At 37.4% G+C, this 26,992-nt stretch overlaps 3 protein-coding genes across 4 annotated transcripts; 2 read left to right on the forward strand and 1 right to left on the reverse strand.

Annotated features, from left to right (window-relative positions):
• The first annotated feature begins 616 nt into the window (after window positions 1–616).
• On the forward strand, window positions 617–3,667 carry LOC112696190 (uncharacterized). Of its 2 annotated transcripts, none has more exons than XM_025748814.3 (7): window positions 617–1,088; window positions 1,304–1,386; window positions 1,481–1,663; window positions 2,152–2,451; window positions 2,669–2,830; window positions 3,157–3,240; window positions 3,319–3,667. In XM_025748814.3, exons 2-7 carry the CDS (start codon window positions 1,357–1,359, stop codon window positions 3,424–3,426), a joined length of 867 nt encoding a protein of 288 aa, XP_025604599.1. In that variant the 5' UTR covers window positions 617–1,088; window positions 1,304–1,356; the 3' UTR covers window positions 3,427–3,667. The 2 variants fall into 2 exon arrangements, with proteins under 2 accessions (XP_025604599.1, XP_025604598.1); XM_025748813.3 differs by having other exon boundaries at window positions 623–1,050.
• On the reverse strand, window positions 3,612–5,006 carry LOC112696189 (probable aspartic proteinase GIP1). The gene has a single exon (XM_025748812.3). It carries the CDS (start codon window positions 5,004–5,006, stop codon window positions 3,735–3,737), a length of 1,272 nt encoding a protein of 423 aa, XP_025604597.1. The 3' UTR covers window positions 3,612–3,734.
• A 17,465-nt stretch (window positions 5,007–22,471) lies between these two features.
• Window positions 22,472–24,949, forward strand: LOC112805347 (uncharacterized). Its single transcript, XM_025847741.3, has 3 exons — window positions 22,472–23,257; window positions 23,342–24,349; window positions 24,448–24,949. The coding sequence occupies exons 1-3, from the start codon at window positions 22,565–22,567 to the stop codon at window positions 24,745–24,747; spliced, it is 2,001 nt and encodes a 666-aa protein (XP_025703526.1). The 5' UTR covers window positions 22,472–22,564; the 3' UTR covers window positions 24,748–24,949.
• Window positions 24,950–26,992: the final 2,043 nt, after the last annotated feature.

Raw genomic sequence — 26,992 nt, forward strand, 5'->3', positions numbered from 1 at the left:
ACATTCATGATAATACATTATATATATATTTAAGAGACCAATTTAAAAAAAATAAAAAATAAAAAAATAAAACCCACTGTGAATTAAGTTGAGCTGAGGACTCATACTTTGAAAAAAAAAAGCTTGACATAATTAAGAAGTTATTGACTCAACATATATCATGATGCAGCAGTCCAATACAAGTTGGGTAGATCGGACATTTTAAACCATTTCCAACTGACAAAAGGAAGAATTTGTTGCGGGTTTTTTGTGAACTTTTTATAATTGCTGTACACAACATTTTTATTTATTAAATCTTGACCACATGTATTGTTTAATATAAATCTCAATGGTTATAAAAACTGAAATATCATATTCCAAGTAAATGTAGTGGTATACGTGAACATCTTCCGTAAGTATAAATGTAGTATTCAAGAGAAGTCTTTAACAATATTGCATGATGTAATACTCAGCTTTATTTGTTTTTGTTCACACATAGCGATAATATGTGATGTATTTTGTCATTTTTTCATAATTATATTTGATGTTTTAATTATTGTTGGTGTTTTTTATTTATTTTCGTGCGTAGCACGGTCCCTTCTCTAGTACATTTTGAAATAAGAAACATATATCTCTTGGGTTAGTAAGATACTAAGATGTCTTCCCAAGTCCAAAATATCTCTTCTCATTGATTTTTTTTCCTTGGTTGCAAACCAAATCCATTCTTTGTGATGATAACATATTGAACAACCCAAAAAAAAACCCATATCTCATGAGTGAAAGAGTTAGGGCCCAAATGTTACAAGTCCACTAGAATTGTTTAGCCCTAATCACTCGTAAACTATCAATCTCTTTTCTTTCTCCCTCGACTTCTCCACTCAACACTCTCAGAGCATCTTGGCGACGGCGGCCGTGGCAGCCTCCGCAAGGAAATGATAGCTTCCGGCAGAGGGGCACTGAAGCTGCATCTGCCTTTTATTTCATCTACCAGATTTGAATTGGTCCGGTTTAGCAAACTCGCGTTGCCACCGGTTTTGCATCAAACTCTCCGAGTGTCACCCATTCATTTCGGTTCGATCCGATCCGGTTTATTATTTCAAAAATACCAAGTCAGTGAAATACAAACATTCGACTAATTTATTTATAAAATATATAATATTTCGAAATAAGAAACTAATATAAGGGGAAAATTTAATTACATTTTTAGTGCAGATTAGTGTTCAAATATGAATACTAAGCATTGTAAAATGTGAACTGCTTTTCAAGGCTTTCTAATTCAATAAAATTAAACGGTGTGTTTGACTTTAGTGACTTTACTCTTCAGAGTTGAGACAGCGTTGTGCTTCATCTTCATCTCTGGCTTCAGAAAATCTTTCGATGGCAAAGGAACCTGTGAAGTACTCAGTGGTATGTGTGTTAGTGTGTATGTATGCTTGTTATATATTCATTATGATGCAGATGCAGATGCAGTTAGATATTATAAGGTGACGTGGAAGTGCAGGTGGACGCGTTCACTGAGTCAGCATTCAAGGGAAACCCTGCTGCAGTTTGTTTGTTAGATGAAGAAAGAGATCGCCAATGGAAGCAAGCTGTGGCTGCTGAGTTCAACATCTCCGAGACTTGTTTCTTAAATAAGATCTCTGACTCGCGTTTCACTATCAGATTCTTCACTCCTCTTACTGAGGTCATTCACTTTAACATTCCAATTTCCTAATTTCTGCGGCTCTTCGATAGTCAATGATACTCTTTCTGGTCAATCTTGTCTAAATGTTATTTTAGAGAAAATACTCAGTTGGTTTCTGAAGTTACACTAGCCTTAATTTAATCCTTAAAGTTTTAATTGCCTTAATTTAGTTTCTAAATTTTTCAATTGACTCTGTGACGGAAAACACCGCAGGACTAACGTGATTAAAATTTGAAAAGTGTAGGGACTAAATTGATTCAATTGAAATTTCAAGAACTAAATTGAGGTTCGAGTGTAACTTCAGAGACCAAACGGAATATTTTCTCATTATTTTATATTTTGTATCAACTTCTCTATTGCTTTCGTAATTTTAGCATCATTTCCCTAACCAAGTAATGAAGACTTGCGTGGCAAGTTCTTGATTAGGGGTTTATTTTTTCTTTTCAAATAGTCAAACTCAAATTTCATGGGGACCTTACCTTATGCAGGTTGATCTTTGTGGCCATGCCACATTGGCGGCGTCACACGCTGTGTTCTCATCTGGCCTGGTGGATTCCGATGTAATCGAATTCGAAACGCTAGCTGGAGTATTGACTGTCAAGAAAATCCCGGCAAAGAGTGTTAATATTGGTGAAACTGATGATGGATTTTATATGGAATTCGGTTTTCCTGCTGACCATCCTGTAGAATTAAACTCTCCTGAGATTTCACAAGTTTCTGCAGCATTGAACGTTAAGGCTGCTTCCATAGTTGAAGTAAAGAAGACAAAGAATACAAATGACATTTTTGTAACTACTAAATCTTTTTTTTCTCTTTCATTGCTCTAGTTTTTCCATTGACATTATGATTTTAGTTTGCTTGTGATACTGTGGCAAGAACCGTTGCTGCAGTATATATCTCTATTCTTGCCTGAAAATCTAACAAGTAGGGATTTATGTTTTTGAGTAATTTGTAACTTGTAAGCACTTAAAATATGCTGATATGAAGCATGTCATGTTCTTCTAGGTTGTACTCGAGTCTGGAGCAGCTGTGAAAGAAGTACAGCCACAAATTGATGAAATAGTCAAATATCCTGGAAGGGGGTTAATTGTTACGGGGTCTGCTCCTTCAGAGTCAGGATTTGATTTCTTCAGTCGATTCTTCAGCCCTAAACTCGGAATCAACGAGGTAATATGATTGATAAGAACATTATGTTCCTCCAATAAAATTAGTGATTGACTCCATGTCTTCCTCATTGCTTATTAGATGAAGATCAAAACTTGATTGTGAACTCAATAATAGTGATAACTGCAGATTTCAGATGCCTAATTCCCTTTTTTAAGTGTTTTCTAAGTTAAAATCTAGAATGTGATATTATTAATACCTAATTCTACATGGAAATATTTTTGGACATCCAAACTTGCATATTCTATGTCCACACTCACTTTTCCACCTTTAAACTTTATTGTGACCCTTACACTTTTGTTACAAATGCTGAATAATTTTTTTGTTAGGATCCTGTTTGCGGGAGTGCACACTGTAGCTTAGCTACCTATTGGAGCAAGAAGTTGCAAAAGTGTGATTTCAATGCTTATCAGGTACTCTCCTCTTAACTCTCTGGGATTACGAATTGTCATTGTTTTACTTAACAACTCAAGTCACTTTTATTTGCACAGGCCTCATCACGAGGAGGAGTTTTGAAAATTCATCTTGACGAGCAGAACCAAAGGGTGCTTTTGCGAGGTAAGGCTGTTACCGTCATGGAAGGCTCTATTCTGGTCTAGTCCTAGTTGTCCTAGACTCCTAATGTTGTTTCAAAATAAGTGCTTGGCATGGCCCCAATATGTGTTGGTTAATTTTTATCTCCTTCATTCAGAGTTATTGAGATTTCATGAAAGAATTATCAGTTTTGCTAGCTAGTCAATCTTGTTTGAGCTGCTGAACTATATAACAAGGCCATTGTAGTTGCTTTTGTTGAGTGGAATCAATCACAATATAATACATTACTTCATTAGTTATCAGTTATCACATGCTCTTATTTAATTACACAATTTAGTAATTACAATTACAAAGTATTATACACAATTGCAAACTATATTCTATTGTTGACAAAATTAGAGATATTAAGATTAGAACAAGTTGTGGCTTGAAGCAACAGCGATGAGCTGAACCCAAATATATTGGAATCAAGATCAAACTGCACGAGATTATCCTCCAATTGATGCCCTCCAATAACAACGCTGGTCCTCCTATGCGCCCCACCATCAACAAAACCCAAACACCACAAATCCATACCCACCCCTTCCTTTTCAATCCTCACCATCGAATTCCCCCCGAATGTTCTCCAAAACACGTCATCGCTGTGCATCACAAAATCCACGGTCGGCACCGCGGGTCCAACGCGCGTCTCACTGAGGTCCCCCTCACGGTAACACACCCCGAACGGCTCAACGGCTTCCGTTGCCGTCAAGTTAAAAGCCAACGACTCATTCACAAACAGCTCTACGAACCGTTTGTATACAGAACTTTCCATTACGGTGTACGGCTCTGACGTGCTTATCTTGGTCCCCCCTAGCCCGTCCTGATCAATGGCCAGGATCGACGCGTTGATGGGAACATCCTTACCGTTGATCCGAATTGAAGTCACGTTAACGAAATACTCATCGGACGGTTGTCCGTTGTAAGAGATAACAGTATCCGCAACGGGGTTCACAATGAGTGGAGTGTAAACAAGAGATTTGGAGAGGTCAATTTTGGAATTAAAAATGTACGGTCCGGTCGAAGCGAAGATAGCCGCGCCGGGACTCTGGGTTGAAGCGGGTAAGCAGAGAGCGAAGCAACGAGTGGTGGACAAAGAGGCGCTTATTTGGGCCGGGAGGGAGAGGTTGTTTCGGCCCAAAGCGGCTAGACCAGTGGCGTTTTGGGCCAGGCCTTGGAGTAATTGGGCTGTGGAGCAGGAGAAGACGAAGTCTTTGATTTGGACGAGTGGACCCTGAGTTGACCCGTCCGAGGTGGGAAGAGCGAGGGTGTCGAGGTTGGCGGTGGAGAGGAGAGTCTTTCTGGTGATGGGGTTTTCAGGGAAGAAGGAGCAGGTGTTGTTGGAGCAGGCTCCGCCGGAGTTGAAGGTGGCACAGAGAGAGGAGTTGCAGGGAATGCGGTGGTTGTAGTTGTTGCAGAGGAGCCAGGTGAGGGAGGAGCCAAGGTGGAGGTGGAGGGTGGTGGGTTGGAGTGGGGTTTGAACGTAGACGGAGAGGGTGTAGAGTTGGGTGGTGGGGTCTTTTGAGATTGGGGAGAGTAGTAGTGGTGTTACTGTTTGGAGAATGAGGAAGATGAGGACCAGGAATGGCGGTGGAAGAAGAAGCATTTTTGGAATTTAGTGTTTTAATTTGGAGAGTGGTGGAACCATGTAGAAGCAGCAGCAGGAGGATGATAAAGAAGAAGTGGTTGTCGTTCGTGTGGGACACTATTAGGTTCAAACATGTGTTGAGATGGAGCCTGTCTTGTATGTTACCTGCTTAAGGTACATCTTAATTAATACACAACATATGTATACCAACTATAACAAGCATGGAATTAATGCATTACAAAAAAAAATACAAAATTGACGAAACCTAAGGAAAAAGGGATGATATATAATAAAGAGAAAATTATTAGAAAGGAGTATTAGAAAGATTTAATTATTAAAAAATAATTTTAAAGTTAAAATTATTTAAAAAGATTAATTTTATAATATTTTAAAAAAATTAAATTTTTTATAAAAAAATAAATATATCTTTAGATTATTTTTTATTTTTTTAAATATATATATATTTTTTAATTATCTATTATATTCAAATCTTTATTCTTTATTTATAATTCATAAAGATATTGTTATTGCCAATCACAAATTATAAGACACCTGAGAGTACTTGGGAATATATTAATATTTTACTATAATTGTATATAGAGTAGTTGACGATGAGCATCAAATAAATCATTTAAAATTTGTGAAATTTGCTTTTAAAGATCTTTTTCTTCAATTATTTAAGGTTTAGTCTTTGAATCAAATGCAATAATCAGTGTTAATTTAATTGGTCTTTGACGTAAAATATTTATATACTTTTGTGATAGATGCTTGACAAGATAAATTAATTTTTCAATGCTAGATTTGGTATATCCTTATAGAAACATTATTATTGAGTAATATGTTTTTTTAATTTATTTTTAAATTTTAATATTTTTAAATTCTTTAAAAGCAAGCAAGTCTTGAAGAGTAATACAGGTTTTAACACAAATTTTAAAATTATTGATGATTAATTTTAATTATTAATTTTAATTTGATGTATAAATAATATTTTTGTGAAATCATTTCTATGCTTTAGCTAAAACTTCAAGTTATCGGGATAGATAGTTCGCGAATTATAATAAAAGTGTTATAAGTAATAATTTGGGTTTGAGATGATAATCATGATATCAAATCGAAGCAATCCCATGTCATCGGCTTTGTTATGCATGTGTTATACTATTGGAAGGTTTTCACATATGCCATTGTATTTTATTGCCTTATTGCTATACCAGTGTGCAGAAATGTTGAGATTTATAATATAATATTCAGATGGTGTAAATGTGTGATTAAGTAATGCAGTAGACCATTGAGAGAGAGAGTGCAGGTAGATTCTAGCACGGGTTATTTCTTTAACCCGTTTTATATTTATGAGAATGACATTATGGACAATTGCATTATTTTTTGTCCTTTTCCTTAGCCAAGCTTGAGAGAAAATTTGTAGGCTGAGACTTGCAGCCGATGAAAATAGTGGGCCATATTTTTGTCGGGTTGTGTGTGCTAAAGCCAGTATAAAAGTAAAAAATGTGGGTCAAGGAAAAATACAGTAAGATTAGATATCTTTTAACCAACTTGGGTTGGTCGAGTGGTCAACTCACTCGTCCGTTTAAGCAAGTGTCGGGAGTTCGAACCCCGCTTTGTGTATGCAGCAATTCAGATCCGCGACGGATTAGTCCTTAACTTGTCAGGTTGGGGGATACCGTTTGGGTAAACAAAAAAAAAGTAATTTTTTATTCAGTTTTTTATTATAATAATTAAAAAAATTAAAATAAATATATTTAAATAGATTTAGTATTTTTTTAAAATTAAATACACATTCAAAATATAAACTAAATTAAGTTAAAATTTTAAATTTTAAATTTAATACTTCTATTCCAATTTTAGCATTTTTAATTATTAAAAGATTATCATTTAAAATACACATTCAAAAATTAAATTTAGTAAAATTAAAGATTTTAATTTTAAAAAATTTTAAGGATTTTAATTAATAACCTACACATCTAAAATTTCTAAAAGAGATCATATTTTGAATATGTTAGATATACTTTTATTGAATAAGATCTAAAAAACTTAGTTTAATTATTCATTTTAATAATTTTAAAAACGTTAATAAGAAAATAAGAAATATTAGATGTGTTTTTATCGAGTAAGATATAAAAAAATAGTTTTATTTTTAATGTTTAAATTTAAATTTTAGATTTATGATTTTGGATGCGTTTCAAACATATTTTGTATATAAGTAAATAATTTTAGATGTGTAATAATTGAAAAAATAACCAACTTTTACAACATATATTTTAATAATTTTAAAAGCGTTAATGTTCAAATAAGTAACGATAAAATCAAACAAATAATAAAAAAAATATTAGATGAGTTTTTATCGAATAAGATATAAAAAAAATTAATTTTATATTTAACGTTTAAATTTAAATTTCGTATTTATGATTTTGGATGTGTTTCAGAAATATGTTGTGTATAAATTAATAATTTTAGATGTGTTACAATTGAAAATAAAAACGAATTTGTAGGAACATACATTTTAATAATTTTAAAATCGTTAATATTTAAAAACGTAACGAAAAAATCTAACTATTAAAAAAGAGAAATATTAGATGGGTTTTTATCGAATAAGATATAAAAAATTAATTTTATTTTTAATGTTTAAATTTAAATTTTAGATTTATGATTTTGGATGTGTTTCAAAAATATTTTCTGTATAACTTAATAATTTTAGATGTGTTACAATTGAAAAAAATAATTTTTACGAACATACATTTTAATAATTTTAAAAGCGTTAATATTCAAATAAATAATGAAAAAATCCAACTAATAAAAAAAATTGTTGAAAACTATAAACCTTTATTAAATTTTTATTTGTTATTTTTTCTCCCGAATATCTGCAATTGTTCCATTATTTATCTTTAATTCAGTCAGATTATTTTATGTTGGTGGTCTTCTCTAATCATTCTAGAGATAAAGATTAAAAAAATAAAAGAAAGAAAGAAAAAATATTGATGCATAGACTGATAATTCATTTATTGTTTAATTCAAATGTTGATATAATCTTATTAAAATTTCATTCGACAATGATGATGAATGAGTTTTGAGTTAGCATGCAAGTCACTCGAAATAGGAACAAAATAGCACGACTCATCTAATAATAATAAAACATTTTAAATATGAACTAGTAAATTTACCTGTAAAGGAGTAATACTCTTCTATAGAGATTTTTGTGAAGAACGTGAGAGAGAAGAAGAAGAGAATTTACAAGAGAGAGGGAAAAATATACAAAGAAAATGAAAAAATGATGAAATAACTACTCTACAAAGTGGGTAGGAAATTAGAGAAATTCTAGTATTAAAAATTTAAATTAATTTTAATTACTAATATGTTTAGCTACAAACTAAGAATGTGTTTTAATCAAAATTTAATTAAATAATATTATTTGAATTAAAAGGCTGATTGAATGGTGAATTTTTTTTGGTGAACAACTAAGAGGAAAAACAAAAGAGCACAAAAGAAAAAGAAAAAAAATTAGGTTCTTAACAATAAGAGAGGACAAACCACCTCTGGTGGCTGGTGCCAAAGGTGAACCTCATCAGTTCGCTACCTCCAGATCCCATCTTTGCCAACCGATCTGCCACGACATTAGCTTCTCTCGGGATAAGCTCAAAACGAATATCCCAATCCCTTCTTAACTTCAAGTCAAAGATCAGTTGTATCACTTCTTTTTCAAGATGCCAGAGTGGAACTTGCCAACCAGTCACTAGCTCAAAAGCTGCTGCGCAATCTGTCTCACAGACAACAAGCTTAAGACCCGCCTCCCAAGCCCAAGCCAAACCTTTCCATATACTCCACAACTCCATCTTGATGACACTAGATCCAAAGGAATTTCCTAAGCATCCCATTACCCATTGACTGGAGCTATCGCGAATTACCCACCCAAAACCAGCACAATCATCCCCCAAGTTCACACTCCCATCACAATTTAACTTCCAAGCACCAGGTTCTGGTGGAGACCAAGACAGAGGTTTTAATCCCTGGATGCAACACACTCGATTCTGAGTTGTATATTCAAAATCCACCATGCACCTGCGAGCCTTGTTTGCAATTGACCCAGTAGATCCAAAAACTCCCTGAAAATTACCCATATTTCTATCTTGCCAAATTGACCATATTATAGCTGCAAATTTGGAACAACCTTCATTGAGGAGGCCATGCTTGAACCAATCATGCACCTCGTAAGAGCCAAAGAAACACACATCAGAAAAACCTAGAGAAACCCAAACTGATCGCACCACTTCACAATCCCGAAAACAATGAAGAATTGTCTCCGGAAGTTGATTGCAACGCGTACATAAGGATGAGGAGGAGAGATGTCACCGAAAACGCAGATATTGAGTTGGTACAGCATCATGAAGGCAAAGCCACACTAGGAGCCTTAACTTTTCAGGGATCCGCGCCTTCCAAAGCCAAAGCCAGTTGATATTCCTATCCCAATTCAACTTCTTCTGAATTAACCATAAATATCCTTGTTTAGCAGAGTAAATAGTGTGCTCCCAACTCCAACCCAAATCACGACCAGAAGCCGAAATATGTACTAAACTAAGAATGTCTTCCCTTAAGTCCCTAGGAATAAAAGAGTAAATCCTCTCCAAATGCCAAACTCCATCACGGTAAACATCTTCAATGGTCAAAGCAGCCTCACAGATATCAAAAAATTCAACCCTCGCTCCTACTGGCCCAGAGTGCAACCAAGAGTCAAACCAGAAATTCTTAGAAAGAGCTCCCACTTCCCAAACAAACCCTTCCTTTAATACGGAAGCTGAGTGCACAATAGACTTCCATATATACGATGAAGAACCCATTGCTTTAACTACAAATAGGTTTCTATTCTGGAGGTATTTCTGAAGCATAATCTTAACCCACAGTTTCTCTTGATTCATCAAAATTTGCCAAACTAGCTTTCCTAATAAAGAAAAATTGACCAACTGCGACTCCCTCAAAGCAAGACCTCCAAACTTTTTTGGAGTCGTCAAAACTCTCCAAGATGCTAAATGAAGACCACGGTGATTATGACTACCACACCAAATGAAACTTCTAGTAAGCTTATCAATGTTAGAGCACACACCTGATGGAAAAAGGCTTACTTGCATCCTATAAATAGGTATAGAAGATAAAACTGATTTAGCAAGGCAAATCCGACCAGCTTTATTAAGGAAGCGACCTTTCCAAGATGCTAGCCTATTAGTAAGCTTATCAACCACATCATTAAAATCAGCTTTAGTAACTCTGCCATGCTTGAGGGGGACACCAAGGTATTTTCCCAGAGAATTAGCAAACCGGATAGAAGAAATACCAGTGAAGAGATCCTTGTGTTGTCTAGAAACATTCATGGAACAGATAGCACGAGATTTGTCAAAATTCACCTTCATACCAGATGCTCTGCAAAAGGTGGCCATAGTGTCCAGAACATGAAGCACTTGAGATTTCTTTGCTTTGTAAAAAAGGATAAGGTCGTTGATGAGCGGATATTTTATACGCTTTTTGGGGGTAATTTCATGTAGATTTTAGTATGTTTTAATTAATTTTTAGTAGAATATTATTAGTTTTTAGGCAAAAATCATATTTCTAGACTTTACTATGAGTTTGTGTGTTTTTTGGTGATTTCAGGTATTTTCTGGCTGAAATTGAGGGAGCTGAGCAAAAATCTGAGTTAGGCTGAAAAAGGACTGCTGATGCTGTTGGATCCTGACCTCCCTGCACTCGAAATGAATTTTTTGGAGCTACAAGAGTCCAATTGGCACGCTCTCAACGGTGTTGGAAAGTAGACATCCAGGGCTTTCCAGAAATATATAATAGTCCATACTTTGCGCGAAGATAGACGACGTAACTTGGCGTTGAACGCCAAGTACATGCTGTTGTCTGGAGTTAAACGCCAGAAACACGTCATGATCCGGAGTTGAACGCCCAAAACACGTTATAACTTGGAGTTTAACTCCAAGAAAAGCCTCAGCTCGTGAATAGCTTTAGTCTCAGCCCCAGCACACACCAAGTGGGCCGCAGAAGTGGATTTCTGCACCAATTATCCTAGTTTACTCATATTCTGTAAACCTAGGTTACTAGTTTACTATTTAAACAACTTTTAGAGACTTATCTTGTACCTCATGACATTTTCAGATCTGAATTACATACTTTTTGACGGCATGAGTCTCTAAACTCCATTGTTGGGGGTGAGGAGCTCTGCAGCGTCTCGATGAATTAATACAATTACTTTTGTTTTCCATTCAAACACGCTTGTTCTTATCTAATATGTTCATTCACGCTTAATTATGAAGAAGGTGATGATCCGTGACACTCATCACCTTCATCAATCCATGAACGTGTGCCTGACAACCACCTCCGTTCTACATCAGATTGAATGAGTATCTGTTAGATTCCTTAATCAGAATCTTCGTGGTATAAGCCGGATTGATGGCGGCATTCATGAGAATCCGGAAAGTCTAAACCTTGTCTGTGGTATTCCGAGTAGGATTCTGGAATTGAATGACTATGACGAGCTTCAAACTCCTGAAGGCTGGGCGTTAGTGACAGACGCAAAAGAATCAATGGATTCTATTCCAACCTGATTGAGAACCGACAGATGATTAGCCGTGCTGTGACAGAGCATTTGGACCATTTTCACTGAGAGGATGGGAAGTAGCCATTGACAACGGTGACACCCTACATAGAGCTTGCCATGGAAGGAACCTTGCGTGTGGGAAAAGGATTTCAAGGAAAAGTTGAAATTCAGAGGACAAAGCATCTCCAAAACTCCAACATATTCTCCATTATTAAAGTAATAACTATTTATTTCATGCCCTTTTCTTTATTAAAATACGAGGCTAAAGAACCCTATTGGTATCCTGACTAAGATTAATAAAATAAACATAGCTTGCTTCAATCCAACAATCTCCGTGGGATTCGACCCTTACTCACGTAAGGTATTACTTGGACGACCCAGTGCACTTGCTGGTTAGTTGTGCGGATTACAAATTCGTGCACCAAGTTTTTGGCGCCGTTGCCGGGGATTGTTCGAGTTTGAACAACTAAGGGTTTATTTTATTTCTTAGATTAGGAAGATTTTGGTAATTGGGTCAGAGTCTTTTATTTTCTTTTCAAAAATATTATTTTTCTTTATTAATTTTTAATTTCTCTGTGAGTCTAGTGTCGTATTCTAAGTTTGGTGTCAATTTCATATTTTGTATTTTTTCTTTAAAATTTTCGTATTAGTGTCTTTGTTCTTCATTGATCTTCAAGTTGTTCTTGTTTATTTTGCTTGTTTGATCTTGAGTTTTTCTTGTTTTGTGTCTTTTCTTGTTTTTCTTGTGCTTTTTCAAAACATTAACTTTAAAATTTTTTTACTTATATCTATAAATATAATACATTTTTAAAATCAACTTTGAAGTTGCTGCCCAATTGGCTGGAGCTTTAGTAGTTGTTCTTCATAATTGGGTATCTTCTTTGGAATCTTTTTCAAAAATAATTTTTCTTTTATTGAATCTTGTGCCAAACTCTAAGTTTGGTGTTTTCTTGTTAAGTTTTCTTTAATTTTCGAAAATTTGTCTTGGTTTTCTAAAAATTTTAAGTTTGGTGTTCTTTCTTTTGTTCTTGGTGTTCTTGTGAATCTTCAATGTGTTCTTGAGTCTTTCTTGTGCTTTGATCTTAAAATTTTTAAGTTTGGTATTCCTTGGTGTTTTCCCTCCAAAAATTTTCGAAAATAAGGAACATTGGATCTAAAAATTTTAAGTCTTGTGTCTCTTGTGTGTTTTTCTCTTTCATCAAAAAAAAAATTTCAAAATTCAAAAAAATATCCTTCCTAACTAATTTTAAACTTTTTTTTTTCGAAAATTTTATATAAAAATTCAGATTTCAATTTCAAAATATTTTCAATTTCTTTTATTTATTTTGTTTCTATTTTATTTTATAAAATAAATTTTTATAAAATAAATAATATCAACATACATATCATCTCTTTTATTCCATTATGGAATTAAGTGGGAATGATCAGTCCAGGAGGACTCTGGGGTCATATGCTAACCCCACTACTGCTTCATATGGGAGTAGCATCTGTATACCCTCCATTGGAGTTAGTAGCTTTGAGTTGAATCCTCAGCTCATTATCATGGTGCAGCAAAACTGCCAGTATTCTGGTCTTCCACATGAAGAACCTACAGAGTTTTTGGCACAATTTTTACAAGTTTCTGCCAGTATTCTTCTATCATTACCTTGACATCGCACCATCCCTTTTTCTTGGATGAGAATTCTTTCCCTCGCTTTCCCCTCTATTGGTTGGAGGCCTCCCCTTGTGAGAAGTACGGTCTGGACGACCTAGATGAGGTGGAGGCGGCCATTGTGGAATTTTTCCGAGAAGTGTGGGGGAGGGCCCCATACTTGGATACTAGGAAATTCCTCCAGGGATCGCCGACCTTTGTTCGGTCGCAACTAGGTAGTTTTTATATATACATATACATTTCTTATTTTCAATTTGTATCTGCCGACTTGAGGCTTGCCGACTTGTAATTTTTGTTAATTGTTTCTTTTGCAGACATGGCAAGGAAGAATGCTCAGGAATCTTACCAGAGAGTTCAGGAGGCTAAAGCAAAGTCCCGGGCCAGGGCTGGTGGTGCCAGGGCAATCATCTCCCCTCCTCCTCCTCCTCTTCCTCCTCAAAATATGGGGACTCCCTCTCAGCCCATTGTGATTTCTTCTTCAGCCTTATCTCGACCGCTCCCCTCCGCCCGACTTCTTTCTGAGCCAGAGAAGAAGAAGCGCAAGACTTTAGAGTCTGGCTCTTCTTTTGATGGTGGGGTTAAGGCGGATGCTCTAGAATTCGTCCGAAAGAACAACTATCCTCATATAAGTATGGATGATGTTTCTGTTTGAAACCACCTCACCACTCTGGCTGAGGAGAGTTTTAGGGCGGCAGGTGTTTGTGGTAAGCTTTTGGATATTTTTGAGAAGACTCCTCTCAGCTCTTTGGGGTTAACCTCGAAGGTTGAGGAGCTGGAGGGGAGGCTTCTTTCTTATCAGGAGCATGAGAGGGAGTTGAAGGAGGAGGTCGCCAAGCTGAGGGCGGAGAGAGATAGCCTTCGGGAGAAGGAGAGTAAGTTGCGAGCCCAATGCAACATGGAGGCGAGTTTGAGGAAGACAGCACAAGAGAGTTATCAGAGTTTATTTCAAGATCTTGTGTCTGTGAAGAAGGATTTGCTGAACTCTCGAAATGCGTATGCCGAGTTGGAGGACTCTATCGCTGATGGTGCCGAGGAGGCTTGGAGGATTTTCAAGGAGCAGGTCGGAGTTATTGCTCCTGACTTGGATCTTTCTCCTTTAGATCCAGACAAGGTCGTCATTGATGGTGCTATTGTGGATCCTCTTTCCCCCGTAATCGTTTCCGAGTCAGAATTGAAGACTCAGGGGCAGAGGATTATTGAGTCCCCTCCTCGTTCTAAGGACGTTTCGAGTTCTTCTGTTGTTCCTCCGACTTCTTCTTCATCTCCCGTGGTTGCCTCTCTTCCTGATCCTGGTGGCGCTCCTCCTGACTCTGGTGGTGGTGATCCGTCTACCCCTCTGCAGAAATAACTTTTTTATGGTTATATGGGGGCTCGGCCTGTGAGTCCCCCCTTTTTTAAACTCTTTACATGTTGTTTGTTGGTGGTGTTTGGACAATTTCTTTTGGCCTTTTAAGGCCGTAAACAAAATATTTTAGAAAGTGACCTTTTTAATAAGGGTTTTAAATTAACAAAATAAATACCCTTTTTTGGATAAGGGTTTAAGTTACCTTATGCGTGTATGCTTTTCTGATTTTGATTTTTCGAAGTCCCCTTGATCTTTTTCCGAAAACCTTTCCCATTGGCCTGTCTGTTTTTCTGAGCCTTTTTGTTTAAGGACTTTTAGACAGCCCTTAAACTTTTTCCTAGGTTTTTTCAATCTCTTTTTTGTTATTCCTTATGCTCAACTATGTTTTATTGAGTTCTTATGACTTAGGTTATTTTTGCAATGCATTTTTCTTCTGCTCGGTTCTTCACTCCGAATTTTGGGTCGAAGTGTTTTCGAGCTTCTCCACTCAGAGTTTTGTTTCGACTTATGAGTCGAGTTGTTTCCGAGTTGTTTACGATCAGCTTATATAACCTCTTTACACCAACTTGTACCTCGTCGTTTTATCCTGACGACCATCTAGGTCGGTTCATGGGATTTTCACGTTTTGTCGAGCTTAAGTCGGCGCGTTTCGTAGAAAGAAAGAGAAAACAAAAAAGGAATTTATAAGAGATATTTGTAAGATGAAAAAAGATCTTTATTAATTGGGGGGAGGTACTTTATTGCTACTAAGGGTTTTTGACAATCTATTTCCCTTAGCCCCTACTATGATGCCTCGTTAAAAACCCTTCTCCAGAAAAAACCCTTTTATTTTGGGAAAAAATCATGAAGTTGGGAAAAGAGTACATCAGGGAGTAGAGTTTGCTTTTAACTGTAGTACCTTTTCATATTACAAGCATGCCACGACCTCGGTAACTCGGTGCCGTTCAGGTCGGTTACTTTATAATAACCTTTTCCTAAGACTTCATTGACTTTGTATGGTCCCTTCCAATTCGCGGCGAGCTTTCCTTCCCCCGATTTGTTGACTCCAATGTCGTTTCTGATCAAGACCAAGTCATTCGGGGCAAATGTTCTTCGAATGACTTTTTTTGTTGTACCTTGTAGTCATCCTTTGCTTCAATGCTGATTCTCTTATCTGGGCATCTTCTCGGACTTCGGGGAGCAAGTCGAGCTCCTCTTTGTGCCCCTGTATGTTTCCAATCCCGTCATGGAGAATTACCCTTGGGCTTTGCTCATTGATTTCTATTGGTATCATTGCTTCTACGCCATAGACTAGTCGGGAGGGCGTTTCTCCAGTGGCGGATTGGGGCGTTGTCCTGTAAGCCCATAGCACTTGGGGGAGCTCTTCGGCCCACGCTCCTTTTGCTTCTTGCAATCTTTTCTTTAGCCCTGCCAGTATGACTTTGTTGGCTGCCTCGGCTTGCCAATTGGCTTGCGGGTGCTCCACCGAGGTGAACTGGTGTTTGATTTTCATACTGGCTACTAATCTTCTGAAGGTAGAATCGGTGAATTGGGTTCCATTATCTGTAGTAATGGAATAAGGTATCCCATATCTTGTGATGATATTTTTGTAGAGGAACCTCCGACTTCTTTGAGCGGTGATGGTGGCCAATGGTTCTGCTTCTATCCACTTTGTGAAGTAATCTATTCCCACGATCAAGTATTTGACTTGTCCTGGCACTTGGGGAAAAGGACCTAACAAATCCATTCCCCATTTTGCAAAGGGCCATGGAGAAGTGATACTGATGAGCTCTTCTGGTGGAGCCACGTGGAAATTTGCATGCATCTGACATGGTTGACACTTTTTCACAAATTCTGTGGCATCTTTCTGCAAGGTCGGCCAGTAGAATCCAGCTCGAATTACTTTCCTAGCTAGTGACCTTGCTCCGAGATGGTTTCCGCATATCCCACTATGTACTTCCTCCAATACCTCGGCAGTTCTTGAGGTCGGTACACACTTTAATAATGGTGTTGATATCCCCCTTCTGTAGAGAATATTTCTCACCAAGGTGTAGTGTTGTGCTTCCCTTCGGATCTTTTTAGCCTCTTTCTCTTCTTCTAGAAGGATGTCGAATTTCATGTATTCGACCAAGGGGTTCATCCATCCGAGGTTTAAACCGACTACCTCAAGTACTTCTTGTTTGTCTTCTGTTTTTACTACTGAGGGTTCCTGGAGGGTTTCTTGGATCAGGCTTCTGTTGTTTCCTCCCGGCTTGGTACTTGCTAACTTGGATAGGGCGTCCGCTCTGCTGTTCAGATCCCGAGTTATGTGTTTTACCTCGGTTTCTGCAAAGCGCCCAAGATGCTCCAGAGTATTCTCCAAGTACCTCTTCATATTTGGGTCCTTTGCCTAATACTCTCCGCTTATCTGGGAGGTCACCACTTGCGAGTCGCTGTATATCATCACCTTTGTAGCACCGACTTCTTCTGCCAGCTTTAATCCAGCAATCAAGGCTTCATATTCTGCCTGGTTATTTGAAGCTGAAAATTCAAATTTTAGGGAAGCCTCTATCTGGGTTCCTCTTTCATCTACCAATATTATGCTTGCGCCGCTTCCTGTTTTGTTGGAGGATCCGTCTACATAGAGTTCCCATGTAGTTGGTTTTTCCTCCTGATCCCCTGCGTATTCTGCAATGAAGTCGGCGAGGCATTGGGCTTTGATCGCCGTCCGAGTTTCGTATCTTAAGTCGAACTCGGAGAGCTCTATTGCCCATTGAACCATTCTCCCTGCAACATCCGTCTTTTGGAGGATTTGCTTCATGGGTTGTTCGTACGGACTCTTATTGTGTGAGCCTGAAAGTAAGGTCGTAGCCTTCGTGAGGCTATTACTAAGGAGTAGGCAAACTTTTCTAGTTTGTGGTATCTTAGCTCAGGGCCTTGTAGAACTTTACTGATGAAATAAACTGGATGTTGTCCGACCTCATCTTCTCTTATCAGGGCTGATGAGACAGCCTTGTCTGCTACGGATAAGTACAGGACGAGGTCTTTCCCAGATACTGGTCGGGACAGAATAGGAAGTTGGCTTAAAAACTTTTTGAACTCCTGGAACGCCTCCTCGCATTCATGAGTCCATTCGAACTGGCATCCCTTTCTTAATAAGGAGAACAGTGGAAGGGATTTTAGTGCCGATCCTGCCAAAAATCTGGAGAGGGCAGCAAGTTGGCCATTCAGCTGTTGGACTTCTCTCAAACAAGTCGGGCTTTTCATTTCTAGGATGGCTCTACACTTAGCGGGATTGGCTTCGATCCCTCTTTGTGTTAGCATAAATCCTAGAAATTTCCCTGCCTCCACCGCGAAGGCGCACTTTGCGGGATTTAGTCTCATTCCGTGCAGCCTTATGGTGTCAAAGACTTGTTAGAGGTCTGACAAGAGGTCGACTTCTTTCTTGGTCTTTACTAGCATGTCGTCGACGTATACTTCCATTAGACTCCCAAGGTGAGAGGAAAACACTTTATTCATCAACCTTTGATATGTGGCTCTTGCATTCTTTAATCCGAATGGCATGACCACGTAGCAGAAATTAGCTCTGGGTGTGATGAATGATGTTTTCTCCTGGTCTGGCTCATACATTGGGATTTGATTATATCTCGAGTAGGCGTCCATAAATGATAAGTATTGATACCCCGAGCTGGAGTCCACTAGGGTATCAATACTTGGCAGTGGATAAGGGTCCTTGGGACATGCCTTATTTAAGTCGGTATAGTCGACGCACATTCTCCATTTGCCATTCTGTTTTTTGACTAGCACTACATTGGCTAGCCATGTTGGGTACTTGACTTCTCTGATGAAGCCAGCTTCCAGGAGCGCCTGCACTTGTTCTTCTACTATTAGGGCTCGCTCTGGGCCGAGCTTGCGTCTTCTTTGTTGTACAGGTCGGGATCCCGGATAAACCGAGAGCTTGTGGGACATGAGCTCGGGGTCTATCCCAGGCATGTCAGAGGCCTTCCAGGCGAAGAGGTCGGAGTTATCTCTTAGGAGCTTAGTCAATTCTTGTTTTAGGGCTTCTCCTAGGTTGAGTATTTTTCCCTTCCTCTTTGCCGACCTGTATCTCCTCGGTTTTTCCTCCCGGTTGTGGTCGCAGCTCTTCTCTGGCCCTTGCACCGCCGAGCTCTATTGTGTGAACTTCTCTGCCCTTTCTTCTCAGATTTAGGCTTTCATTATAGCATTTCCTTGCCAACTTTTGATCCCCTCTTACCGTTGCTATCCCTGCTAAGGTCGGGAATTTCATGCAAAGGTGGGGAGTGGATACCACGGCTCCGAGTCGATTAAGGGTAGCTCTGCCGATTAAAGCATTTTATGCTGACCCCACATCAATGACTATGAAGTCTATACTCATAGTTTTTGATTTTTCCCCTTTTCCAAAAGTGGTGTGGAGGGGCAAAAATCCCAGTGATTTTATTGGCGTGTCCCCTAATCCGTATAGGGTGTCGGGGTAGGCTCTTAATTCTTTCTCATCCAACCCTAGCTTGTCAAAAGCGGGCTTAAAAAGGATATCCGCTGAGCTTCCTTGGTCTACTAGGGTTCTGTGGAGATGGGCATTCGCCATGATCATAGTTATTACTACTGGATCATCGTGTCCAGGGATTATTCCTTGCCCATCTTCTTTTGTGAATGAAATGGTAGGGAGGTCGGATGACTCTTCTCCGACCTGGTAGACTCTTTTGAGATGTCTTTTGCGAGAGGATTTGGTGAGTCCCCCTCCCGCGAACCCTCCTGAGATCGTATGGATATGTCTCTCTGGAGTCTGCGGCGGTGGGTCTCTTCTATCCATATCGTCTCACTTTCTCTTTCCATGACCGTCCGACCTTTCTAGGAGATATCTATCAAGCCGACCTTCTCTAGCCAGCTTTTCTATCACATTTTTAAGGTCGTAACAGTCGTTTGTGGAGTGACCATATATTTTATGGTACTCACAGTAATCGCTGCGGCTCCCCCCTTTTTTATTTTTAATGAGTCTAGGGGGTGGCAATCTTTCAGTGTTACAAATCTCTCTGTATACATCCACTATAGAAACTTTCAGAGGAGTATAAGAGTGATATTTTCTTGGCCTCTCGAGACTGAGTTCTTCCTTTTTCTTGGTTTCCCTTTCCCTCTCTTTTGTTGAGGGAGGGGGCCCAGGTCACCAACTCAGGTCTCTCAACTTAGCGTTTTCCTCCATATTGATGTACTTTTCGGCTCTCTCCTGTACATCACTTAGAGAAACGGGGTGTCTTTTAGATATGGATTGTGAGAAGGGACCTTCTCTGAGTCCATTGACTAACCCCATTTTGACTGCCTCTGTGGGCAGGTCTTGAATCTCTAAACATGCTTTATTGAACCTTTCCATATAGGCTCGTAAAGATTCTCCGACCTCCTGTTTTATTCCCAGGAGGCTCGGTGCATGTTTCACTTTGTCTTTCTGGATAGAGAACATCATCAAAAACTTCCTTGAGAGGTCTTCAAAGCTAGTAACCGACTTCGGGGGGAGGCTATTGAACCACTTCATCGCTGCTTTCGATAGAGTGGTCGGGAAGGCTTTGCATCGCGTAGCGTCGGAAGCATCAGCTAGGTACATCCGACTTTTGAAGTTGCTCAGGTGATGCTTTGGATCCGTGGTTCCGTCATAGAGGTCCATATCAGGGCTTTTGAAGTTCCTCGGAACTTTTGCCCTCATTATGTCCTCGCTGAAAGGATCCTCCCCACCTAAGGGCGGCTCTTCTTGTTCGTCACGGGAGTTGCGACCTTTGAGGGAGGATTCTAACTTTAAGAGTTTTCTTTCTAACTCTTTTCGGCGTTCCATCTCCTCTTTTAGGTTCTTTTCAGTTTCCTTTTGTCGCTTCCGTTCTTGTTCTAACTGCTCCAGGCGACTGTGGACTAATCCCATGAGTTCAGTTACATGGGATGGTCCCTCTTTCTCTGATTCGCGCCCTTCTGAAGAGTTTACCTTCGGGTTTTTTACTCCGGAGGTACCTTCCCTGTGTTGATTATCAATTTCCTGGTGGAGGGTGAAGTCCGCATCGTTATTGCCTGTGTCCAGATTCTCTTGCTCAGAATCTGTCTCCACATGACCTTCTTCGTGGGATCTGTCCGCCATCAGTGGTTGATCTCTCGGGTCCCCGGCAACGGCGCCAATGTTACGGTGGGTAACCGGAGATTGATGGGCTGGATGGAGTTGGTTGGCCCAAGTGTGTGAAGGAGGAGGACTCCGAATGGATCTGCAACTCGGGAGGCTCCGTCCGACTTGTTTGTGCGAGGAGATGGGGGTGGTACCTGCAAAGACACTCCGATGCCTAAGTTAGCAAGGGTGTGAGCAGGTCTAGAGAGTATTGGGCTTGGAGATACCTGAGGGGTGTCAGTGTATTTATAGTGGTGAGCCAATAACCACCGTTGGAGTAGTGCCATATTTTTAGGGCGTTAACCGTCCCATTATCTTAGGGAGGTTAAGATATGGCTCGTGGAAGTGGTTAGAGAGATTCTAGGGATAGTTACTCATTTAAATGAGTGTTTATCCGCCAGCTAATCTCGTACCCGACTTCTTTAGAACAGGTCGTGGTGAGTACCGACTTCATAGGATGAAAATTGGTACTGGTGAGACCCAACCCTTTGGATTAGGTCATTTGCTTGATCCTGGGCCTTTATTATTGGGCCAGAGTATGAACAGTTCATATTATGAGAACCAAATAGCCCATCTGCTCCAAGCCATTCAAAGCCGACTTGAATGTAGCCAATGAACCCCTTCACCATTTAGTCACATAGCCGCTGCTTTCTCCTACCATTATTGTTATTCTACTTATTTTTCTGGGATATTTCTGGAATTGCGCGTCATAGAACAAGACAAAGTCTTGAGTTGATACCGTGTCGTACATGGTACATCGCTATTCCATTAAAGCAAATGGTACATGTGAAAGTTTTCTTATACTATTTATCCAAAAACTTTTTTTCCCGTACTAACTAGGAGGTACCTTCGTACAAAGCGTATCTAGTAGAAAAAATGGTTAAATGAAAAAGTGCTTTTATTGAAGGAGGCATTGAAGAAACCCTAAATTAAAAAGCTATAAGCGTATTTCATAAAGGAAAAGTCTAGGGAACCAGCAGTTTTATTGAATTTTGGCCAGCATGTAATCAGCAGAGGAAAGTGAGTCATTGGATGAAATCTCATACCAATCTCACACCATCAAATTATCATTGATGGCTAATTGATGGCTAACAATTACAAAAATTGTTGGTCCCCTAGCATTACTCTTTCATAAAAGTGATGCTATACAGGCTACAGCAAACACAACGACGCTTTTCTATGCGCCAAAGTTGAATTATTTTTTCCATTATAATACAAAAAGATTTTGCTATATAATTTGAATTAATTTAAAAGATAAAATTTATTATATTTATTATATATGATCAAAATTAGATTTCTTTAATTAATAGCATCGTTGATGTGACATATTTTTAAAGATATTTTTTAATTTATTTTATTTAATTCATTTAAATACGTTGATTAATTAATTATTAATTTAATTTAATTAAAATAAATATCAAATTAATTAATATTATATTTAATTATATTAATTATAACTAATTAATTATTTTAATTATTTGATTTAACTTGAAATAAATAAATTAATTTTATTTTAATTTATATTAATTTTTTGTCTCATGTATTTTAGTTAATAATTTTTAAAAATGTTATTATTTTATTTATTTTTACTTTAACTGTACTTTTTTTTTTCATTTTATACAAAAAAGTTTAGTCACAAAAAAAAGTTTTGCGATAGGATTTAAAAGATAAAATAAATATAATTTATTACTATTTGAATTAAATTTTTTTATCATTCAAAATTTAAATAAAAAAATTTAAAATAAATCCCCGGATAAGTTAAAAAGGGAGGGGGGGGGGGGGGGAGCCGAATTTGCAAATCCAGTACCAATTGTGTGATTCTCTGATTTCTAATCGTATCATATCCTATAAATCCTGATTCGACGTCGCCATGAGCAACGATGGTCAGGAGATGTTGAACCCGGAAACGATGTTGTCAATCCCACTGAAGAAGACTGATCCGGTGGAGCTGTACCTGCCGTTACGTAACTTGGTGGCCTCAAAATACTCGGAGAGCGAAGCACAAAAAGTTGAAGGCGTTCTGGAAACCCTAAACAAATGCCGCAGGGACATGGTGGAGCGTAGAGGGGACCTCTCCCTTCCCATGCAACGTGACTGCCTCATCCACTACTTCAAATGCCTTTCTATGGTTGAGCTACTCTTCACCTCTCTCTCCTCCGACGCCGACCCCATCATCTTTGTCTGGTACGACGCCTTCAACCCTGAGCACGAGGATGGGGTCTCCTCACAGCGCAACGGCATCCAATTGGAGAAGGCCGCTGTTCTCTTCAGCCTTGGAGCCATCTACAGCAAAATTGCTGCCTCTTGCGACCGTACCACCGCCCTTGGCCGTCACCTTGCAATGGAAGCCTTCAAAGTTGCCGCCAATTTCTTCTTACAGCTCTGGAAGGTATTTGCCAAGGACGTGGTCTCCGCCACCCTCGATTTGACTCTACTATTCGCCAAGTTTCTGTGCTGCCTCTTCTCCGCTCAGGCTTCCGAGCTCGAATTACAGCAACAACTCAACAACGAAGACGCCAGTTGCGCTCTCCAACAACACCGACGTGCCCTAGCGTTTATGTCGGTCAGTCTTCACTTTTGATTGATATTACATTTATTTTTTCGTTCTAATGACGATGAATTGATGTTGATGATGATGATGATGTAGGTTTATAAGCTTTATCGTAGAGCATACAAACTGATAAGTACTGATTCGGCTGCACGGAAACATGTCTACTCTTTTGACCAAACCTGGGAAACTCATCTTTACCAGAAGCTGACATTCTTTCAGGCGGAGGCTCGTCAGAGGAAATCATCCATCCTACCCGAATCCGAGCGACCTAATTTATTATCAAGGGTCACATCTTGTGCTGATGCAGAATGTGTCGCTGAGATATTAGTTAGAGGGATTTGCAGGCGCTCGATATTCAAGCCACGACAAATATACGTTGATCTCATCCTCTCGGAGTACAATCCTTTCAAGATTATGAAGGATGGAAAGCTGGTGGCTAACCCATGGGACGTACCTCCTCCTTATCCAACAGATTCGGCAATCCTCTCATCTTCGTTGTCTTCATTGCCGTTGTCAGGTATTCTTGCATTCCTTCCTTTGAAGAAGAGTGAGCCCTTGAATCTCTATGAGTCTTTGCGCAATTACTTTGTCCTCAAATACTCTGAGAGCGTGGCAAAGAGAGTAGAAGGCCTCCTCCAAATGCTACACAAATTGCGCAATGAGATGCTGCGTGATGACCTTTCGCTACCCCTTCGCCGCAACTGCCTCATCCATTATTTCAAATGCCTTTGCATGATTGAGCCTTTCTTCCCTATGAATGACACACCCAACCCACCTGTCTTTGTTTGGTACAATGCCATCAACCCGCAACAGGACTCTTCTCAGCATAACATCCATTTGGAGAAGGCCTCTGTTCTCTTCAACCTGGCATCCCTCTGCACCCACATTGCTCTCTCCTGCGATCTCACCACCATCCAAGGCCATTGCCTTGCCGTGGACGCCTTAAATGATGCTTTACATTGGCTCAAACAACTGAGTTTTCTGTCTAAGGAGGCATGTGGCACGATTGACTTGTCAGAACAATACATCCATTCCACAAACAATGAGATTGTCAGATTGAAAAGCAAGTTTCCTCATCCCCAATCTGATGTATCATCATATCCTGTATGTATAATTATCTACCTTTTTCAGTTGATATTTTCTTAGTACAATTGATTGATGTCAATCTTGATTTGTTAAATTGTTTGATTGAGATGATGCAGGCTGCAGCTTTTGATCCGTTGGCATCTGGGCCTTTAGCTGAGATTCTTGTTCAATCCTCGACACCTCAATATCTTGGGTCGAAGTTGAAGACCTGCACGAGTGACGTCACCGGACAATTTCTTGTGGGGTATTGTAAGGCTCACTCCCTGCTTCAAGGGGTATGTGAAGCAGCATGCTTGGACCTTCTCTCTGAGGTTAGCCCTCTCAAGATTAAGGATGGAAATCTTGTATTCAATGCAATCTTAGAGGCACCAAATTTAGCATTGGAGAACATGATTTTGCAGGAGACACCACATTAGCATTACCGTATAGAAACAAGCTTTAGGAATGAACTTATTTATTTATTTTTTTAAATTGGATGTTGGAACTTTGTTTGTTGATGCCAGAATTTTTTTATCTTCGTGATTTTGCTATTGCTAGTTTTTTTTAAAACAAAGTTAGGAGTGAAACTCAAATTTGCGACTTTTAGATGAACATGAGAAAATTATACCATTTAAATATTATTTGTTGGTATATTATGGTAGATTGAACTTACATATTTAGTGTTTTCAATTTCCATTAAGGCCTAATAATTAAAAGAAAATAAATGATATCATTTCAGTTAGTGCTTGTTTGGACGTTATTATTTTGATAAAAAAAATTTTTTTCAATAATTTTTTTTTTATTTTTTATTATGTTTGGCAAATTTTTAGTAGTAAAGTAAAAGCACTAGAAAAATAAAAAAAATATTTTTTTTGAGAAGCTGTAATTTACATCTTTTTTTAAAAGATCTTTTTTCCTCAAAAAAAGATGTTTTTCATGTAATAAATAAACAAAAAAGTACTTTTATATCGTTATACTTAAACATAATTGATAGATAAAAAAAAATCTTTTTGCATGAGATATCCAAACATAAAATTACTTTTAATTTTTCATAAGATCTTTTAAAAAAAATAACTGAAAATTTTTTTTTTTAAAATTCACCCAAACAAACTCTTAAAATTATTCTTATTTTTTTTATGAATAAATAGTTAGAATAGAAATCGATCATGAGAATAAAAATAGAAAAATATTAACCTTTATAAATTACAACCAAACTAACTGATGAATTAGGTTCAATTATGTATGAATATATCTAATATTAAAAGAAAATTTATCTGCTTAATAAATTATGTATTAACTTTGTGTTTATTATTTTTTTGTGTGTCTACTTTATGTTTGTTTTACTTTTTATTTTAGAATATTTTAAATTGATTAATTCATATGGATATAATAATCATACTTTATTAAAGTATACTCTAACAATATTTACAGTTATTTTATCGAATTGAAATAATTTTTCGAAGCCAAAATATTATTTCTTCCTTTCGAGTCATTTTATTTGGTGTATGTATTTCATATTATTTTATCAAACTGTTGTGATGATTAAGCATGTGCTTTAAATTTTTAATATATTTATTGTATATTTATTAAAATAAAAAATTAGATTATACACATTATATTAGATTATATAAAACAAATATTAGATTATAAAATAGAATATACTGCACCAAATTTTGCTACTTGACTTATCCTAAGCACTAACAAAGAAATTTGGTTAATGATAGATGTAGAGCTTCTTTTAATTTCTTTATGTTATTATTTAATACTTAGATGGTCATATTAATATATTATTATGGGAGATTTAGATTTTTTTTGTTAACTAATATATGTTCTAGAGACATATGTTTAGCAACAATTTATGAATATTTAATACATATAAATTTTTATTTGGTAGATAGATGTACACTCTAATTTTTTAATAAATTATATGTACATATTAATATTAAGTTTTGTTGTTATTTTTATTTTTTTATCATTTGGATAATTTTTTTGACAATAATAAATGCCAAGTGGCTCTGTACATAGTGTGTCATGACTTTTTTTTATGACATAATAAAAATTAAATAATAAATTATTAAATTTGTTAAATTTTAACAATAAAAAAATATTTGCAAATGATTTAAAATCTTTATTCTCTTCTTTCCTTCTCTAAAATTTACTTCAAACATAATCTAGCAACTATTTCTGTATTACTTTCCTTGATCCACATCCACTTTTTGGAGAAAAAAGAAAAGGAACAAAAATTTTAAATCACTTGTAATTTTTTTTAATTCAAATTTAACAAAATCAATAATTTATCAATTAGTTTTCAATGTGTTGTCATTAAAAGAATCACCTCGCACAATACACAGAGTTACCTAGTAGTTACTATTGCTAAAAAAGTTACTCACATGACGAAAAGGTAGAAACAACAACAATGTTTGATATTGGTGTGTACAAATAACTCATTAAAAAATTAGAACGTATATCTATCCATCATATAAAAATTTATGTGTATTTTTGTCTATTTTTTCTAAAAAAATATTATTTATGTACTAAATATTTTTGACACTCAAAAAATTATGGTTGTTATTAATTAATGAAAAAATTTAGGGAACCAACTACATTATAAGTCAATTCAAGCCAATTTCTTGTATTTTTAGTTTTAAAATTCGAAAAATTAAGAGAGGAAGGATTGTTTTT

Source organism: Arachis hypogaea, chromosome 6, assembly GCF_003086295.3.
Source record: "Arachis hypogaea cultivar Tifrunner chromosome 6, arahy.Tifrunner.gnm2.J5K5, whole genome shotgun sequence".
Lineage (NCBI taxonomy): Eukaryota > Viridiplantae > Streptophyta > Magnoliopsida > Fabales > Fabaceae > Arachis > Arachis hypogaea.

What these genes read in the sequence shown, in the direction of transcription:
- LOC112696189 (XM_025748812.3), bottom strand. Translation starts at nt 5,006, where the DNA reads ATGCTTCTTCTTCCACCGCCATTCCTGGTCCTCATCTTCCTCATTCTC.
- LOC112696190 (XM_025748813.3), top strand. Translation starts at nt 912, where the DNA reads ATGATAGCTTCCGGCAGAGGGGCACTGAAGCTGCATCTGCCTTTTATT. An exon ending in AGAATACAAATGACATTTTT is followed by an intron (nt 2,452 to 2,668) that starts GTAACTACTAAA and finishes ATGTTCTTCTAG; the next exon opens with GTTGTACTCGAGTCTGGAGC. An exon ending in CTAAACTCGGAATCAACGAG is followed by an intron (nt 2,831 to 3,156) that starts GTAATATGATTG and finishes TTTTTTTGTTAG; the next exon opens with GATCCTGTTTGCGGGAGTGC.
- LOC112805347 (XM_025847741.3), top strand. Translation starts at nt 22,565, where the DNA reads ATGAGCAACGATGGTCAGGAGATGTTGAACCCGGAAACGATGTTGTCA. An exon ending in GTGCCCTAGCGTTTATGTCG is followed by an intron (nt 23,258 to 23,341) that starts GTCAGTCTTCAC and finishes ATGATGATGTAG; the next exon opens with GTTTATAAGCTTTATCGTAG. An exon ending in CTGATGTATCATCATATCCT is followed by an intron (nt 24,350 to 24,447) that starts GTATGTATAATT and finishes GAGATGATGCAG; the next exon opens with GCTGCAGCTTTTGATCCGTT.